The sequence below is a fragment of the Monomorium pharaonis genome, chromosome 1 (assembly GCF_013373865.1).
Source record: "Monomorium pharaonis isolate MP-MQ-018 chromosome 1, ASM1337386v2, whole genome shotgun sequence".
Lineage (NCBI taxonomy): Eukaryota > Metazoa > Arthropoda > Insecta > Hymenoptera > Formicidae > Monomorium > Monomorium pharaonis.
This window is the reverse complement of record NC_050467.1, coordinates 200,282-221,735: the sequence shown is the minus strand read 5'-3', so window position 1 is coordinate 221,735 and position 21,454 is coordinate 200,282. Positions and strand designations below refer to the sequence as shown.

Here is a 21,454-nt window from a genome sequence, read left to right as displayed (position 1 = left end):
CTGTAAGCGGGCTTTCCAGCTGAAGAAGCGAGTCCCCGAGTGTGCTGAATTCACCACCGAAAAGCCTCTGCTTTGCCGCGCGAGAAAAAGCATGGATCGCGATACTTTCCCGTCGTACGATGAAGAGGGAAATATATCTATGAAGATTACGTGGCGCTCAAATGCCCAGGAGAGATGCAAGGATCATGAGGCGGATGCGAATAGATACGTTCTCCGTATCTTCCTTGAATGCTAGAAGAATCTTAAGAAAAAGGTATCCCCTCAAAATTATCGTCTTTTTACATCTTCTCGCGGACAGCCTACGTATCTCAGGAGCATCGAAAGGGGGATTTTGTGCCATAATCGAGAAAAGAGGAAAATTTGTCTCCGAAAGGATGAGGTTACGATCGTAGAGAGAGGTGGGATGAGATACAAGACGTTACGTTTCCAACGCGGCCTCCGAAGAGAACGTCGATAGACCGTAATTTTATTGCCGAAGTTATACCGACAGTGGCCCCAAAGTTCACTTCAGCAAACATAAAGGAAGCGGAATACAACACAATTGGAAACTGTCTCCTGTCACTGATCTTGGATATCTCCTTGCACCCATTTCCGGCCGATTGCTCTCCTCAAAGAAAGAAGAAAGAAACAAAGTAACATAAATGCCGGTTAACTTTTGCGTCGGCATTTAATAGTTTGCGCTTAAACGCCATTTTTCAGCGTGAATTTTTCTCAGTTCATTGAAGACATAAATTGTTATTTCTCTTGCAAAGTGTTACTCATCAAAGAAAATTTCAAGTGTCGTACTGTTTGTTTAATATACGAGAATCCGAAGCACTAATTGTTCGAAAGAGCTGAAACACAAGTATTAATAAGATTTGAAGTTAGATAAAAGTTTGTTTTACATAGAAAAAATGAGATACGCAAAAGATTATAAAATTACTTGTTTTCTAAAGATGCATTTGATGATATTTGTCTATTTAGCTTCAAATTCTATGTAAATTTATTAACATGTATATTAGTTAATTAATTCTTTCATTATATGAGTGATATATTGAAAGAATTAATTAGAAATGGTTACTAAATACGAAATCGTCGTTGCTCAGCTCTCATGAGACTTTTCCCTCCTCCCGCTTTTCAGAACTTTCGGCAAAGAGAAAACATTTCTCACGAAAGCGAAGTTTCCAGTAAGCATCATGCGTAACGCACTTTATGCGATGCGAGTGCTGTGAATAACGTTCTTCTCTTCTCCCTTACGCGGCCGGCAAGAAATTTCTGAGTGGAACAGCACATCGAAGGTTTCACATTTCCATGGCGAGTTCTGTGCTGCACTGCGAAACCAGTAATTTCATTATCGAACTTCTCGCCTCTCTTTTACGCCAAAGTTCTCGGATCTCTGTAAGCTTCGTAAAGACGAAGTAACGCAGATTGAAAGCTACCCTGCTGTAAGCGAGCGGAATTTATCGACCGTTAAATAATAGAGAGTGTTAATTTTCGAACATAGCCGAAAAATAGGCGGGGTTTGTAATAAGAGATATTAACTGGTTATTAAGTGATAATGCATATTCATGCAATAACAATGCTTGCATTACAATATACAATTTATATTCATCATCTCTCCGAATGAAAGAAAAAACGTTTATTTTAAATTCTTCTTGAACGTATAAGTTGCTTCTACCTAACTCGGAACTGGTTTAAATGCGTATAATTATCAATTAAATTTTAAACAAGATGCGCATAATTTTTGCCTTATTTTTTTCTTTCCGTCCTATCCTTCCTAACTAAAATCAAATTTTTTCTCTCTCTGCGTAAGCCGACACCTCATTAACATACTTGCAGTACTGCGTTAATTATGACTCCGTATTTACGAAAGTACATGCACTCGCGGAAACCAACATTGTGTTTTCGCGTGCAGTCCACAAATCATAAATCATGCAAACGATATTTTTTACATGAGTTACAGCGTTTCTGCAAATATTGAGAGATAAAAACTTTTAAATATAACAAAAATTACATTATAATAAATGGATGATTTGTAGTTTATTTGCAATTATAACTTCCTGAATCTTCTTCTATAATGTTACTTGAACAGATGTGGATGTCCAATAATATATACAAAACAAGTAATATAATTTAATATTATGTTGCGAGAGAGAGAGAGAGAGAGAGAGAGAGAGAGAGAGAGAGAGAGAGAGAGAGAGAGAGAGAGAGAGAGAGAGAATAAATACATATATCACACAATAGTATATAAGTTTGTTAAAATTACAAGTTAACCATAGATCGATGAAAATGATAAGAACGATTACTGATGATTTGTGTGTATTATCTTTATTCTGTGTCGACATAATAACTTATGACAAGTGAATGATAAATTATTACTGGTTGATGTAATCATTGACTTGTTTATCGTTGATCATTGCCACATATTGAAATATAATAACGTGCAAACTCTCATGCTGACTCATGCGAAAAATACACAGACGTCTAAATTATCGTCACTCTTTTCATCCAGTAATTCTGTGATCGGTTCGAAAAATCGATGTTTCCATAAGAAACTTATTAAACTTAATGTCATCTTGGGAAAGGGTAAAACTTCTGCGTCTTGATGGATAGCATGGTAAATACAAACAAATTTTGCTGACGATGTTTATAATTTTTGTGAATAGAATGGAGTTACACACACACACACACGCGCGCGCGCGCGCGCGTACATACATATATGTATAAAACAATGAAAAGAAAAGTTTTATTTTCTTTCTGAAATGACTCGAATCAGTATGACCATAGAATATTAAAGTAGCTCGTTTGTTATGAAGTAAACGTTGGATCGACATTGAGACTAATGCAGCATTATTATGATGTACACCTTCAACATGGTAACTTTCGCCCGCAAGCGATAGCGAAAAACTTGGACGCAGAAATGAAAATAATTTAAACCAGAAATTTATAACTCTGACCAAAATAACCATTCCAGTTATAACTACAGAGAATGAGAGACAAAAAGGGAACTGTTTATTATGCTGAAACGACATCATTAAAGCAGCTATAGCTAAACAGAGTAAACATAAAACTGATAAAAGGATCGTAGATACATTCACGCAGTTACCAACAAAAGTTTTAGTTGAAGCGTAGTTGAAGTTAAAAAATATCCTCGTTATCATATAATAAACAAATTAATGGCAATAGCTTGTTAAATATCAGAAAGAAATAAAAATATTAAAAAGCGAATAAGAAAAGTGAAAAAAAGTTGAGAGACAAGGATAGAGAGAATGGTGGATGCAGCGTTGTCGAGCTTTTTCGTGAGTTGCCGCCTCGATTACCCGTGAATTTTCGGCTCCATCGTTGCACAATTTACGCGGACATGCGTGCATGCACCGGGTCGGTAAATTCCAGGTGAGAGATTTCAAAAGACAGTTGTGTGCTTTCGCGTGTTCATATAAATGTGTCACCCGTACAGAGACATCCATATATATTTCTGACTGTTACAGTGCAGGAAGGACAAGACATGAAAATTTCAGATATATAGAGATTATATCGTATGGTGAAGTTTGCAGTACACAAAATATTTGAATAAACAATTTATTAAGAATTTTGGATAAAATTTTATTTAAGGGAATAATGACCAATAGGAATGGAGTCGAAGAAATCTGGTTTTTTTAATTGAAAGGCTTCTTAATTTTTATTCTTAATTTTTTATTACAAATCTTAATTACTAACATAATATTTTGTATAAAGATCATCAAGATACAAATTATCATTAAAGCGATATAATCGATTTGTTTGCAAGCTGCTATCGAAGCACGTGGTACACGGTGTACGCGCGGAATGAAAACCTGCGATGTTTAAGCGAAACTAATATTAGAGCGATTGCAGCCGCGTAGTTAATAGAACGTCGGTTTCATCCCCGGGATAATGAAGCACAGCTAGAGTGAAACGCCAACAGTGTGGCATCGATTGCATCATTGGGTTCAAATGAGAAATTGCCATCGCACATTTGCAAAATACATACTCATTTAACCTTCGAATTTTAAAAAGATAACATCTTGAGCAACGCTTTTATTTGTCCAATTTGACATTATTTTTGAGCTACTCTTAAAAAAATTTATTATTAAATAATTTTATGATATTGAAGAGTGATGCGAAACAGCCATCTGGACGAATATCGTGCGCCTTTGAAATCGGATTCACAGAGAATTTCGCTAAACCGGAAAGACCGACGTTGAACAGCCGAAACACCGATAGCTTTCGGCGACGTGACGTCGCCCGAACGAATCAACGAATCCTGATTTCTCTCGTCCAAATTATACTAGGGGATGCAATCAAAACTAGCGATCGCGACCCCCGGAGGCTTCTTCATTATTCGCGGACATTGAAGCCGGGGAAGCGGCCCTCTCCGCTCGTGTCGGCATTGTTTGCGCAACAATCACGATAACCGAATTATCCTGATCACATCGGGTGCGCGTTCAAACACCCATCACCTCTTCGACCCTTTCTCCTCTCTCCCCCTCCTCTCCCCTCGGCCCTCCTACCTCATCTGTAATTGATTGGATTTTATTTGCACGATCCAGTGCTGATACCGATAAAAAATGAAAGAAATAAGGCATCCTCGACCTCCTTTTGTCCTTTATTCGAGGACCCTTTCAAAAGGGTGCTTCAGTTAGCTTTTGACCGCGAGGAGTGACCATAAGGATGTATTTATCTTTCCGTTAAGTGCTAGAGATTCATCCAAATGAAAGTGAGCGAAGTAATTGTTTCCACTTTATTTCTCTTATCTCTCTCAATTTACTTATTTATCTATCGTCAAGATCCCTTTAGGTTCCTCAAGCTATTGAATTTTTGAGTTTTAAGATCTTCTGATTTCCGTCGGTTTCTTTAGTCTCTTTTGCATATCGGATATGAAATCTCAGAAGAAATTAAAGAAATTGACGAGAGACGCGAGAAACGGACTCACAAAAATCAAGCTTCGTCGAAACAAAAGTCGAGGTAAACAGTTCGACACAATCTTACAGGCGTTGAATTACTTTTGCACGCGTACGACTCTTCACGGTCTCCGAAACGTTGTCGATCCTGAATTACACGTAATCGAGCGATTTCTATGGTTCTTCATGTTTGTAGTGTCTTCCACGGTTGCCAGTAACGTGATTTACTCGCTGGCACTTAGATATCAGGTAAATCACATGTATAAAAGTAAAGCTGCTACTTTTGATACGTTGTACACATATAATTTTTCTAGAGATTCAAGCTATTAATTTCTGTTTCTGACCTCGGAGGTCATTCGTAATATTAATCAACATCGATGTATCAAAAACAATTTTTTGTCCAGCTTTAAAGTATCGACGTGATGCTTGCATAAATTTTTTTAGAGCGCTCCGACATCGATTGGCATCGAATCGATGCAATACGAGAACTCGAATCTACCCTTCCCGAGCGTGACTCTTTGTCCGAATGACCGCGTCGACTGGGCCCGGGCTCTCGACCTCGAACCAAGGATTTTCCCTAATGATACGGACGAGAAAAGTCTCGAAACTTTCCGAAAAATACTGGGCACGCTTTCTATGATGAGCTTCGGGGATTTCGACAATCTGGATTTTCTGAAGAATCAAAGTGTTCATAATCTCGCGGGTAGAACTCTTTACTTCCTTCTAACGAAAATTATAAAAATAATTGTTTAATTTTTGTAATTTTATCTTTAATGCTTTATTCAGAGACAAGACACAGATGTCTTGTGAAACGTCGGTATTTAATGTATAATACAAATTTCGTTAACATTATTTAATCAAAATTTAGCGTTTAAATACTCGCGCACGCGTACGTTGCGTTTCTCTCGCTAGAACTGAAGAGTAATCATTATTGGACAGGTATCAATATAACTCAAGTGTTGTACGAGGTAATGCCACGCTGCGACCAATTGCTGTCCGCCTGCTGGTGGCGTAACGCCAATCGCAATTGCTGCGAGATCTTCCAGGTGCAGAAGACCGAATACGGTTTCTGTTACTCGTTCAATTCTGAACTAGCGCAGATAGCTCTGGTGAATTCTACGGAATCGCGGCCACGAAAAGCGTCTGGCTACGGCGACTGGAGTGGCGTCAAGGTTACGATTCATCTGGGAAACATAACGAAGCCACCAAATTCCGGTAAGGCTATGTAATATTCTACGTGGGAATCTATACGATCTACGAAGAAACCGGTGCTATCGTTCAGTGATGAAGCTAAGATATGCTTTGCTGATACTCGTTTCGCACACAAAAAAAGAATCAGCTTGAATAAATTGTTCTGCAAAATTTAGACTTGCAATTATCAGAGTGATGATTTGCTTTCTAGTCACGCCGTTGGTTATTGCCTTCACTTTATATCATTTTGAAAGATTCAAAGCTTGATCTGTGGGAATTTAGCTTCTCGGCAAGGTGAAAAGAAAATAGAAATTCTGTCAATATAATATCGCACCTTTATTCCAACATAAAACAGATATACATTACAGAATCAATACATTAATAAGATTGTCACGTAGATTTATTATAAGAATCGATAAGTATTACGTTCTTTTTAGTAATATCATTAACTTCGTAGGTTTTTTTAAATAGTTTATTGCTTTTTTGTACAATTCTAAATTTTTATTTTCATCGAAGAGTACTTCTGATCACTGGCGAATTCTAGGAAGGGGGGGGGGGTTGGCGTTAAAACCCCCCCTCTTCCAAATTAAAACGATCAATCTTACTGGATTCGTTTAAAAAATTTAAGTAAAATGATGCAGGCCGATTAACGCGGGCGTCTGTGGATCAAATTCTTATGTATACATGTATATATAACTGTGTTCAAACTGTCCAATGTATGATATACGATGTTCAGCGAAAAATTTTATTAAACCCCCCTCCCCCATTATCGACGTCAGGATAGTGCTTCTGATTAATATATATTATAATAATATATTATATCTAATATTTCTTTTTTATACCCCGATCAACATTTTTACACCAATCGCATGTGAATAATTTCAGTTTAGATTATCGTCGATTGTTGTTATCGTATTATTTGGACAAAGGGACGTAAACGTATTATCCGAATAAATATTTAGCATATCCAAACCAGGTCTGAGGAGAGAGAAACCATATAATGGCAAACAAAATGTAAACTCGACTAAATTGTGTGACAGATTAATAACTAATATTATTTCTGTTGAAATCCGTTAAATGACGAAGTATACATCAACGATACATCGTTACTGATCCACCGTTATGCAAACGCGCCGCAGAGTTTCGCAAATATGATTTTAATATCCTCGCGAAAGCTACCGACCGCTAGGATGCATTTTGAATAGGACGCGACTCCCATTCTGCCATAATGTCGCTCCTTTATTACCCATGCGAAATGGAAAGGGATTTATCGTAAACTGCAAAATCGATATATCGGTGCCGTATTGCACGAGGCAGTTATTGAAATGTCGCCTTCAAAGAACTTCATGGTCCCTGTACAGGGTTCTAAGCCGCTCTGACCGGATTTACTCAGATCCGGATCGGCAAAAGAAAGAATTTTCACGTGAAAGGTTAAAAATTGTATTTCCGTGGCTGTCATTAATCCTAATATATCTCAATAATTAATTGTTATATAGAGAAGATTGATGGCGTCGTGGTGATAATAAACGAGCCTCGTGTCTGGCCCAACAGTGGTACTATGATACCGTCGGGTTCGTTGGTCAGCACATCTTTAGTGTGCGTCTCCGGATACGCCACTCAGGGAGTCCTTGAGTTGGACGAGGACAAGCAGCCGTGCCTGTACGACGAGACTGGCATGTACAACCAGGAGACCTGCCTATCGCTCTGCAAACGCTCCTGGGTCATCAAGTTTTGTGGCTGCAATCCGTCTTTTTATTTTCCCGCAAGTATGACGTCTTGCATTTAGCAAAACAATGTACAATTATCTCATTAACGTTTCATTTATCCGTTTCAGCCACTAATTTTCGCGACTGTACCATCAAGGATTTCGCATGCCTGGTCGATCACAATGGTGAGCGAGCTCCTCAAATCAGAAATTTTACTTATAACGTAATTATATTTTGCGAATGTATTTTAAATATAATTAGTTAGAAATGAATGAATGTAACTTGCTTTTGTGAAACGCTGGCGATGGTGACGCAAGATGTGTTCAATGACTACATTGTTCACTTTGGCGAGGAGTATCCGCACGACATTCCTAGCATGATTTGCAACTGCATGCCGGAATGCGACTACTACGTCTACAGTACTCAGTTTTCTAACGTGCCTCTACATAACATGAATGACATTATACTGGACGTGCATTACATAGGGCAAACTAGTTTTCGTTATAAAACGGACATAGTTATTACACAAATGGACCTTCTCGGTAAGTGTTCTGTATTTTTTTAAATACAGAATATTTCTGGTTGAAAACATCATTTCATAATGTTCCTAATATTAATAAAACAATAAATAAATTTATAAACTAGTTCTCTTAACATTTTTAGTTTAAGAATTATATTATATTTCTCAGATTATTTGTAAATAATAATTAGTTCAAGATTATATTTTGAAAATAATAATGCACCATTAATCGTGATTATGACGTTGAATTTGAGAAGTTTATATACATTTGGAGAAACTTATTGAAATTTAGAAAGAACTAGAAACGAAGAAACATTCGTAAAATGCCACTTTATTCAAATTCACTTTCGAGGTTTGCGGAGAACTTTAATTTTCAGCGCCTTAATTATTTCCCTATCTTTATTAGCCGCTCCGTGGTGGTTTTCCCGTGTATAATGAGTCCCGCGAGATAGTAAGTTACGAATTCATAGTACTCTCATGCCTCTTGTTCAAAATGTTTACGTCGTGGGTGACTATCTTGGATATTATTCGTGATTTTATCGTAAGAAAGTAAAGTGTCTAGCTACAGTTGCATGAGAGGTCGGTGTATAAAATTCCCCAGTCCAGATTATAGATTAGCTTCGCATTGCGGAAATTAAAGCTAACATCTAAATCGTGCTTAGAGCACCTGCTTCGATTTTACTTTAAATTTACATCATCCGTCGACATGTCACATCAAATCATGAAATGTTTTGCCACGATCATCATATTAATAACTTGGCTCTGAACGATTTGCATATATATTTCCTCGTAGTATCTTTCGGCGGCATAATCGGCTTGTTCTTGGGCGGTTCGCTGCTCAGCGCTGTCGAGCTAGTTTATTATCTGGTGATGGCGGTGTTTTCGTCTCTGCGCTCGCGAGAGAGGACTGAAGAGAGGCCGAAGAACCGATCGAGCGTGACGCACGTTCGCACAACGGTGCTGCCTATTCTGGATTACAACCCTCTGAAACCGCAGGCGAAGAGGATACCGATTTTCGCGAATTACGGCCTCGCAGAATTGAATTTGAACAGATATTGAATTACCGTGAAGTCTTTCAATGGGCGGGCCGCTTGGAGGATTTCTATCATAGCTGGGCTACCACGAAATTTGAGAAGGTAAAATAAGAGAGGTTTATCTGTACTCTCTCTCTCTCTCTCTCTCTCTCTCTCTCTCTCTCTCTCTCTCTCTCTCTCTCTCTCTCTCTCTCTCTCTCTTTCTCTCTCTCTCTCTCTGTGAATTTCGATATTTCTACCTCGAAATGTAGACATATGCGTGCGCGTATTCACATGCCTGCGTATGTTCCGCTAATGGAATTTTGCGTTTTTCAAAGTCGAGAAACAAGATTTTCCAACAAGAACTAGATATTCCCGTTCTAAATCGCCTGCGTAAATCGGGAGCACTGTCTGTTGGAATAAACGGGTGTCGTTCTGTTCTTCATAGACATGTTGGTTATTGTGTTTTATCGTGAGGCTGTCCCCATAAATCAAAAAGAACCTGCGATATTGATCGGATTTGACAAGGAAATCGAGGATGCCTTGCTCACGCAAAATCTGGTATCTACATCCTAGAATCCATGTTTTGTATGTGTGTTGTGTGTTATGAAAGAGAGAGAGAGAAAGAGAGAGAGAGAGCAACTCGTATTTTATTCAACGTTATATATGATACGTACCTTCTATCTTGCCACTTTGCGGCCGCGTAATACTTGACTTCAATAATACACGCCATACATTTTGCATACATTTCAAGCGACTTTCTTGTTTCCTTCGAGATGGACTAGCGAACGATTTTATAACGATGTATATTTACTTGTTATTGAGAAAAATACTAATAATAATTTTAGCGAAAAAAAATTGTATAGAAGATGAAAGTAAAAGATAAAGGCAGTTATTGAATAAACGCCGCTTGACAAATTAATTAAATTTCAACAAATTAATAGCTTGTTGTATTTTTATTAAGGTTGCATGGTTTATGCAGAGACGAAAATGTACATATAGTGTACAAATAGTAAATTATTCATGTTATATTCTGTACACCGAACATACAAAGAGAAGATAAGTTAATAAAATAAATTAGTTTCATCTAGCTCGAATTTTTATTTTTATTTTTGTTTATTAAAATAGCAAAAAAATAGAAAAACAGATTAGTTTTTGCTTAATATTTTCTTATAATTCTTGTATTAAAAAAATTTGTTGCTTTCTTTTTAATAAAATACATTTTATTTGTTTTAATGCAAAATAATTTTATATTAAAATATTTTTATAAAGTAAATGTTTGAATTTACTTTAAAAACAAAGTAAATTCAAATTTAGTAATTGTATTAGTTATAATAATATGAGAGATTATAAAATATAGGATATACAAATATAATCTTGAAATTTTTGTGTATTATTTAATTTTCAGACAGTTGTATAGCATTCTATTATGTAAAATTAAATTTTTTTAAACCTTTACTATATGTAAGTCACAATATAACAATATTATGCATATATATCATATATATTGTACATGTTGATTATAGAAATATGAATCAATTAAACATTTAATTATATTTTGAAATTAAATATCAAATGCAACATTAATATTAGGTATTAAATTGATTCATAATTAAGTGTAATATATTAGTACATTTCCGCTAATAAAAAATATTAACAAAATTTGCTATAAATGTTGTAAAAACAGTACATGAAACAATAAATATATAATACTAACTCATTTTTTAAAAATAATTTTATGTTTAATATTAAAAAATAAGTCTTAAATTTACTTTAAACGGGAAAATTTCCCGATACAAAAGTACGATAAAATTGGAAACCTATGTAATGCTCTGGTGATTATCATTTCACACCTAAAAGTGTCTGTATTGACAAAATACGGCCACAAGCGTACGATTGCAGAATTTCAGATGATCGTTGACATGTATGAATAACGCGAATAAATCGCACAGATGGCCGTATATTCGGTGCACTTGGTAAATTGCTGGTCGCGGTTCACACCACTTGTGAAAGACGTATGCAAATAATGCATGAAGATCCGCGCCGTCGTCTTGAAACTTGAACGCTCGTGATACCAATATTGTTATCGATATATTACATCGTATATTATATATAATGTAATGGCGTTATTATAGTATCGTATATATTCCGGCAACTATACTTTTTCTATCTACCTAGGGAGAAAAAATTCGGCGTCAGGAAGTTTCACGGAAAATGATAGCAGACTCGTTGTTACTAAGGACGCAGTTATATTTCGCGGCATGGCGATTTTTCGAACAACGACGTACCGGATTTTTCCCTTTAGACAGCGCCCGGTTATTTTCAACGCTATTGAAAATAACCGGCGCACTTAAAGCAGCAGATAAGACACGCGCCTCCCATTTTTTCATTTTTCGAACGCGACACGCGGGAAATGCTTTAAAGCGTGCGTGGTTGAGCCGGAAGTAAATGTACCAGCCGTCTGGCCAGGCTCCATTTGGCCATTTATTATTTATGAGAAGGAGAGAGAAGAGAGAAGAGAGAGAGAGAGAGAGATGGGGTGAGAAGTTGCACCGAGCGTCCGACCAACACATCAACCATCCGGAAAAAAATCCCTTTCTCGCGCTTATCTCTTTTTAGGAACGCCGTCCGCCGAGATTCATCCACCGTGAAAAGGGAGATACTTGACGAGAGGATGTCTCTTTTCTCTCTTTTTTTCTGCTGCATTTTAAAAGCATCCGTCGGATTGCCTGTTATAGACTATACCGTTGCAGCTGCGATGTCACATGTAGTCAACTGAAACAGTCAAACTCTTCTTCAATTGGACACCACGTTGTGCTGTATATGTATAGGTCAAATAAGGAGATTGAAATTCCAGCGGTCATTTTAACCACTTCAGTCTTTCTAGTGGTAAACTCCTGCGGATATTGCTCGCAGGATCTAGTACGAGCGGACCAAAGATCTACGGTTGAACAGATAGGAAAAAAGAAACGAAGTAGCCGAAAGAGAAAAGGGAAAGCTTAGAAATGTAAGCAGAAGGATTGCTGGTGGCGGGACGGGGTATTGCTGCTCGAAGGACGACGAAGTGGGGAAAAAGCTGAAGAGAAGAGAAGAGGAAAAAAGAGAAGAAGACGAGATGCAGAAGAAAGAGGAAGCAGAAAAACCGATCGTTGTCAGGGAAACGAAGGAAATCTGCATTTTGTCAAACTGTCGCTTGGAAGTTCGCGGGCACGTCCGGAGCACGGAGGGTAAAAGGTGAGAGTGGGAGGATGTGAAGTAAGGGGGGAAATAGGGTGGCGAGGGATCGCGTCGAGTGGCGGGAATGGAAAAAGGAGGAATAACGCGGCGCGGCCTGGCCCCGAAGAAGGAAGCGGCGAAGTTTCGAGTAACTCTCCGGCGTGCTGTTATCGAAACCCTTCACGTAGGCGTCTCGAGTGGATCGAGGTCGAAGGCTGCTCCTTGCCGCGAATATCAGCGCATTACTTTCGATAGGAATCCCGCAAATGATAACTTCCCTGCCTAATTGACAGTGAAGCATTGTCCTGATCCTGCCGTGAATATAAGAGCGAAAAAAGAATCGAGACAGCTCTGTGAATGCTCTTCACATGAAAAAATCTATTGATCGCGGTAGCATCAAGCGAAAGTGGTATCGGGACATATTGATTTATACATTACATTACAATTAATTTTTCTCAATAATCTGGCGCAATGTAATGATGATTGAATTCGATATTCGTATGATTTCAACGTTCATGTGTATGTCAACGTTCATGTGAAATCATCATCCTGGAATTAATTTTACTATAATATATGACGACTGTATCTAAATTACAATTAATTATACTACATTAATGATCTTATTTAATAATAATTACTATAATAATAATAATAATAATCATATTACACGGATAATGTAATATAGAGTAACTTTTATTTTCATATTAAATCAATCAAATTTCAGTGGCTACATTTAGTGTCAAATGCACTATGGAGGCACAAAACAAAATCTTTTTTTTGAAATGAGTGTCCTGACGATATTATTTCACAGCATCACCTTCTAGAAGAATGAGCTCATTACTATAAATGCGACATCAATGACTATTAAGGAGGACAGACGCGCTTTCAGCCGCGTCTTGCTCTTCGGCTCTGATAAATTAAATCTTTCCTTCGACCCGCGTTACGCTCTCTCTTTGTCCTTTCATTTCGGCAAGGAGATCGTACGACTCTGATGGTGGCGATGAGAAAAAGGCGTCGTTTGCTTGGCTGCTTTCTTGGTAATCTTGGAATAGGGTACGAGTAGTACGAGTACTGGTCGCTTGCCAAGCGACTTTAAACTCCCTCTCCAAGGATTGGAAATATCTTTGTCGACGCGCGCCGTAAGGATCACGGAAGGCAGGGGCCATTCGTCGAAAATTCGAAACATGGTGTAAATATCAAATGCCCAAGAAGTACGTGAACGTTTAAGCGATTCTGCGATCGGTACTCTGTGACTTGAGACTTCCGTTTTCAGAGGAAATTTTTTTCTCTTTAGTGTTACAAAAAGTCTGAGAGTCTACAGTGTAGACTTTTAGAAAGGAGAATGAAAGGAGAATGTCAAATGCAGAATTAAACTGGCCGAATTGATATTACATCGAGGCAGTGACACACAGCTTTCAGTTAAATGGAAACGTGTACCTTAGATCTGTCTCAAAAATTCGAATAGTTCGAGCTATCGTCGCGCTCTCGAGAGTCGATATTACCGACATATGTGTCATTCTCGACAGAAACGACGAGACCATTTACGAAACTCCCACGTCCCTCTTTCTCTCGCTCGATCTTTCGAATGCGTTTCCTCGAAAATGGAAATATAACCTTCGAGCGTCGTCGTCGTCGTCGTCGTCGTCGTCGTCGTCGTCGGCTTTAGAGCCGGCGCGGCGTCGCAGTTAAATCTTCCTGAAATGCAATACCTTCTTTCCGTACGCAAGACACACGGTCTCGCTGGATCAAGCGGCGCGCATTGCGAGCGCAGCTGCAACCTCTTGCCGAGAGTTCGCGAGCGCGAGATGCATAACTCTCAATTTGCCCGTCGGCAGGCCTGATATTACTTCCCTCGTATTCGATACACAGGGTGTGTCACCATAGAATGTTTACAGGAATACTATTTTATATTGTTAATGTCATTTGTGAAACTTTCGTATACTCTAAACGAAATTTTTTCAAAAATTTTATATGCGGAAAATTATCCAAATTTATTATCCACATCATTATTACAAGAATATATAAATCGTATGTTTATTTAATTATATTCAACAATTATTAGTTATTAATTATTTAAACTAATGCAGCATAATAATAATAGTAATAATGATAATAATAATTATTATTATTAAAATAATAATTTTATCTAGAAAGAGTATCCCGCTGCGGGACACCTTGTATAGCTCAACTCGCTCTTAGATATGGAAGACTATACCTTCGGAAGTGGGTGATACTTCAGTGGAATGGCTTGCCACGTCGTCGCTAGGCTCGTCGATATTCCGGATAGTTTTCCGCCGGGAAACGCGTCCGCCCATTTTTCCTGGAGGGCGCAGAAAACTGGAGCGACACGCCGGGCGCTTAGTCCTGAGTTACCGTCGACAAACGCGTTCTTCAACGAACAGGTTTCGTAAAGTAGAAACGTCATGATAACGTAAAACTCGACTGCGTCGTAGTTGTCAAAGAGCAACGATATTTTTGATTAATAATGCACGAAATAATAAAGTAAAGGAGATACAGAAAGTTTCTAAATTATGTCGGCAAACTTTCAATCTAGGATTTTTCCTTGATAAAAATTTAATCTGATAGTTTATTCTTCCGGTAACTTTTCAATTTTCATCCTTGGACATCATAATAACCAAGTTGAAATCATTTTGAGTATCAACAATATTGTTACTAAATTAGTTACGATCTTTGTCACTGTGAAGCATGTATAACACAATACCATTCGCATTCCCCAAGATTCTTAGCGACTCCAAGAACTGCGGGTTACTTCTCACTCAGTTACATCTTATTGTTTGGATCTTATTCGAGGATTCTGCCACGAACTTTAAAGAATACTTCACGCGGAAGCGCACCTTTGACATTTGAACCATTCAAGAAACTTCCTAGAAACACCCCTTAATTTGTAAACTTATATATATATACTTATAATACTTAATAATACATACTTATAATACTTTTTATAATGCGTGAGGAAATTCTCTAAGATTAATGACATTAGAAAAAAAAATTCTGTTTTAATAATCAAAGCTCGGAAGCGCTCCATTTAAGCAAACGTACTCAAGCGCACATGAATAATTTGTAATGATAACAAATAACACGCCTTTTTTAAAGTAATTAGAGGATTTTGATATTTTTTAATATTAAAATAGTATTGTAAAGATGATTAATATGGTAATTAATATATCCAATAATTTACTTAATTATTGTCTATTGACTATTTTGTCAATAATATTGAGAATGCTACAATCAAAACATTTTTGTGAGTGTAAATGTTTGAAACATGACGACAGACATATTCTCACAGTTTATGATATATACGCTTCCTTCCATGAAACTACGAAACTTTGAGATACAGCATGAGCAACGACATAGAAAATTCAATCAGTTCGATCGTGTCAGTTTTGCGTGAAAATCATGTATTTTGCGCTAAAGTCGATTTAGCGTACGTAGAGAAGATAAGCGGTTTAGTCTACAGCGCCTGATACATTAAAGAAGAAGAGAATCTACGGATCCTATCTATAGTACAAACAAAAATGCGTCACAAGAATTATCGGTAAAGTTATGCATTTTAGGAAAATCTGAATTGCGAGCGCATATATTGAAAAACTTGTAAATGTTGAAAAAAATGTTGAAAATTTATTGAAAAGTGGGGCAAAAGATTAATCTATGAAATTAAGAATCTACAGAGCCAAGTGCAAACAATATTATTTTGCAAGCAATTATTTAATTCCTTAAATAATTTAAAATTAATGAAATGACTACTTTTCCTAGTCTACGTTGCATGTGCCAGAATAAATAATCTGTAGTTTCGCACTTTGTATAATGAAATATCCATAAAAAATCTGTGACAATCAGATTCTGTAGCAGCTCATTTAGGAAGAAGTTTTCGATGAAGGACGAGAGAAGTGTTTCACCAAGTCATTATCATTTTTAAAGCGGACGTATCGTCAGTCCAGTAATCTCATTTCCTTTAACAACTTCTTTCCAAGCGGAGAGATGCGATTAATAACATGAAGTCGGACGCGATTAAGATCACCTGTCAACTTGACTTAAATTTAACTATCGATCTTAGGTTTACTGTGTTGTATTATTCTCACGTATTCTTAGTTTTTTATCCACTTAACTTCATACTCAAAACAAAAAATTCGAGACAAAATATGCCCGATACAATAACATAGTCAAAATTTGATTATAAGCAAAGATAAACGTCATTTTTAAAAATTAATTCTAATTTATTAGTTTCTATTAATGACAAAAAATAATAACAATGTTGTAATAATTACGAATATCTAATTATGTATAAATATATTTTTCTTTTATATTAATTTACAGTAGAAGTATAAACTAGATTTTATTTAGACCTATGCATTAGATAAACTGTGAAATTAAGTTTTTTCAGTAATGCTCTTAATAATTCCATATATTTTCAGATTGTCTAATTATAAAAATTTATATGTTTTTTTCTTAATTTAATTCAAATCCTGGATTCCTCTTCGCCGAACGTACAATCATTTCTGCAGCTCGTTATTTTAATTAACGCGCCCACAGCCGCACGACATTAGATCGAGCCGTTGTTATAAATTTTTTTTATCGAATCGAGCAATAATTAACGCAGCATCTCGTTATCCGAATTAATAACGCGGCGTCGCGTTCCCGATTTTGATGGCGTCAGAATTTTTTATACTAATCGGTTATATTATACTTAAAGCGGATAAAGCACTCTTAGAAACCAGCAATATATCTTCTTAATATCCAGATGAATTCACTTACGAAAGAAATATTAACCTGAGACAAATGAAAATATTCTTTCATAAGAAACATGAAATCAAATGTTACGAAATGGAATGTTATGAAGTCAGACAAATCCAAATTTTTTTTTACGCGGTACAAAATGCTGAAGCAGTTGTCAGAAATTTTTCATCCATCCATTGTCAAACAACTGACATTTAGTATAGCAACACAAAGTAAGCCAAGCAGGAAATTCTTTCAGCATCACGGAAAAGAGGCTTTATTACATGCCTTTTTTAAGAGAGAGAGAATTTTATTTTAATGACGGCTATTTCTTTTCAAAATTTTATTTTTGTAGAAAAACTTCAAAATATTGTAAGTAATTTGAACAACTTATACAAGCACTAACAATATGTATGATTTTTCGAAAATTTGACTTGAAGTGCTATTTTGGTGTGAAACAATGTTTTTAATAACATTTCCTGCCAGATCTTTTTTAAATTGGTTTGGTTTCAAATTCACGATTTAATCGCCGGGAATAATATTCTCGTAATTAAACTCCGCTTTCGTAGAAATTCGTGGAGTACCAAATCACTCGCGAGATAGCCATCGCTGGAATTAAACGCAATTAATATTCGTTGTGCGTTTTATCGTATTTGTGAAATGGGTTCAATAATCTAAAACAAAACCATCGACCTAGTATTCTTTGTAAGTTGAATTAATTAGGTTATTTTGCACTTGTTAAATCTCGAGACAGTTGATTAAGCAATATTGATTTATTAATTTCTAACACTATACATATCGGTAACATTTATATTTTATGTTTATTGTTGATATATAGTTTTCTTAATAAATACACAATACTAGTGATTATATAATAAAATATGTACGATTATATACGAGTCATTAACTTCAGTTTTGAAATTAAGCAGACAACATATTCACGAATTAGGATGATAAAAATTGTAGCAATGTACAAAATGTACAAGCTCAAATAAAATAAACTAACATTAAAGCAAATGAAGTTTTTCCGTTCTTCCTTATCCTTAATGAATATTCGAAGTAGACGCTGAGAACGCGATTAACGTCGCACGCCAGTTAATCCTCAATTACGTATCGACCCTGCGTCGCACGCCGCTAATATCGCAAGGCGATTCATTCTAAATTTGGTCCCCGATAATTACATTCCGCTCGTCAGATCGCACCGCCATCTTAGCTGTCAGCATAACTAATTTCATCCACTTCAAATTCCAATAAGCTTCTAAATTTATTTCCTTCGTCTTTTTCGATAAATCTGCAAAAGGTCCTTATCCTCAGCCCTTATTCTGTAAAAATAAATCTTATAAATAAAAATTCTTGACTATGTTAGACTTATATTAGCCGTAAAACTGTAACACACACACACACACACACACACACACACACACACACACAGAGTGTAACAGTTAAGTATTTAAAAAAATGCACAAGTCTAACAACAAAAAAGATACACAAATGTAATATCAAAAAATTTATCAGCATTTAAATCTGCTTAATTTCTTAAAATTATATTTTAATAAAAATCCAATGCCTCTGCGAGCTTTCATGACTTGTGAATGCAACACAGAAAATCGATTTTCACATCTCTTGAAAGGCAGATTTTGCATCTAGCCTACGTCTGGCACGAGACGTTTGATTTTTCATCGTTCTACATCAATATGTCGATCTCGCATGCGCAAGATTATATTATATACGTAAAATATTGTATATATTTTTTGACGTTCGTCAAAAAATGTATAGAATATTTTAAAGTTATTATTCAAAATGGAATTGTCAATATCTTTATAGTTTTGACAAACGTGTTGAAGATTTCTATTTTAATGCTTCAATTGTATAGAAAATGAAATATCAGTGCTGAAGATGTACTCGCAATCGGTATCGGTACTAGCGAATGTAATACTAATTCCCACGACGCTATATATTCGTGGTTCCACGCTGTGCGCGCCGATATCGACCGAAAACCGATTAAGTATAGCCTTGCGCGACCGTTGCAGCACAAGTAGTATACACCTTCGTAATGCCAGACCAAGAAACATTCACGCACATGTCTCCTTGCGCATACAAACAGTCTGGTTAAAATGTTACCATCACACTTCTAAATCTTTTTATACAAGTTTAGTTGTACTGAATTAACGACATTTTATTTTGTTTATTTCTATATCTATAATATTTGAGAAATTGTTTACGTTTTAGCATTTGAATTCAAATGAACTACAAGCTGAGCAGGCAATAATGCAAATAACCAAAAAATTCTGTAAACTCCTAATTAAGGTATTAAAAACATTTTGGTTTTATAGAGATTATTTTCAAACTAATTAATATACACAAAAAAAATAGAAAAAATTTTTTTCTATTTTATCACCGACTATGTGTAGTGGAAGCAAAAAAGAAGAAAAAGGAAGAAGGCAAAGAAAAAATCTCATAGAATGAAATATTCCTATTCCATACATAGAGGTACTAAAGAATTCTCATTCGTATTGATGTTCTACTCAGCGAGAAATGATAATGGAATCAACGTCGAATCGATGTCATCATCAAATCGACATCACTTTCATATCGATTTGACGTCGATTCAGGTCGATTTGACAGGTTATTTCTGGTTGAGTATAATTAAGTTTAGTTTGAGTATATTAAATCGTAGAGAAATATAAAACAATATATAATTGTGGTACACATATAGTCCTTTTATTTTACATTCTAATAAATGAAACCTTATTCATAGCTAACTAAAAGCATTCGTATCAGACACTGTCATTGTACCTCTTTGTGCACAAATGCCATACTGTATATATTTTGTTATTATATGTGAAATGAAATGTGCGTATGCGTTGTATTGGTGACCGTTGTTGTGCTTCTTCCGATCCATCTTTTATATTTTCGGCGGATCGAAAAGGGGTTAGAAGTGTCAAGGGGATGAGAAAACGTTCCGATATCGACAGGAATATATTTTGAGCGCATTTGAAAAAGCTATGAATTTTATTCCCGTTTTCGCTGTTGGATAGTGAAGAACAAATAAGGCCATTTAGAAAATAAGGTCTATATAGGGTGATTCACGTGCGATAGATATACATAAATTTTAGAAGCTTATCTTTTATAGCCTCTCTGATCATAAAGATTCATATAAACATGCCTTTCTTTTTTGCAAGTCTTGCGAAAAGAGTCAAACCAATTGCGCTTTGCTCTTTGTCATCGTACACAAATTTTAGAGTGTAAATGTGATAAACTGGAAAAGAATAGAAAAGGGAGAATGCTGCACTCGCGGATTTTGATACCGCGAGAGAAGGATATTACGACGTCGAGGAAACATCGTCGTACTCTGCGCGGGACATTTTGACATCATAATAATACGAGCGAGCGATTTTTGGTTTAGCACAGTATACAAAATAACACGAATACTGGGTGTATCAAAATCACACCGTTTCAAGTAGCACATAATGACATTTTAATTTTCTCAATTTATTTAGTGCAAAAAATAAAATGAAATTTACTTACGTTCATACATACATTAAGATTTTTTATTAAAAATACCTTATTTAAGTGCAATTTAAATCTTAAGTAAAAAAATGTATCTAAAAATATTTAAAAAATGTCTTGAAATTGTTAACGAAATTTTTAATGTAACTTGTAAAAATACCTATTTCATATTTTTTGAGTCACCTTGTATATTCCAGTTGCGTAATGTTACTTCTCCTTCAGACGTTCACGCGACTGGAATGCAAACAAAGAATTTATTTCCGCAAAATTATTTCCGTCATCCGCTGACAACAGAATAAATAGAGTGTGGACAAGAGAAAGCATATTACATAAGATATGCATGATAATAGCAGCAAAGATTTATTTTGATGTTAATTATACATTTGGTTCTCTTTTGATAAAATTTAATCAAAGTTTTTATTATTAAATTAAAAATGTAAAATGATTAAATTTTCTTGTATTTCAAAGTCTTGCGCTTTATTATTATTGTTTTACTATTCCCGTTTAAAATTTGTTTTCTAAAGTCTGGGATTCTTTGTTTAAAATAACGTTTGTTCAGTGGTTATTTACTTCACAATTTTTATCTCTTGTCTTAGAAGGTGAAATAATGGAATATCGAGTAGCGCAAAGTGTCGTATGTTCATAGAATAAAACAGACAATAACTT

The 21,454-nt window shown here is 35.9% G+C and overlaps 1 protein-coding gene across 1 annotated transcript; it reads left to right on the top strand.

Moving 5' to 3' along the window:
• The first annotated feature begins 4,874 nt into the window (after positions 1-4,874).
• Positions 4,875-10,186, top strand: LOC105838229 (pickpocket protein 19). Its single transcript, XM_036294710.1, has 7 exons — positions 4,875-5,147; positions 5,343-5,645; positions 5,774-6,113; positions 7,586-7,855; positions 7,924-8,045; positions 8,079-8,337; positions 9,109-10,186. Exons 1-7 carry the CDS (start codon positions 4,875-4,877, stop codon positions 9,372-9,374), a joined length of 1,833 nt encoding a protein of 610 aa, XP_036150603.1. The 3' UTR covers positions 9,375-10,186.
• Positions 10,187-21,454: the final 11,268 nt, after the last annotated feature.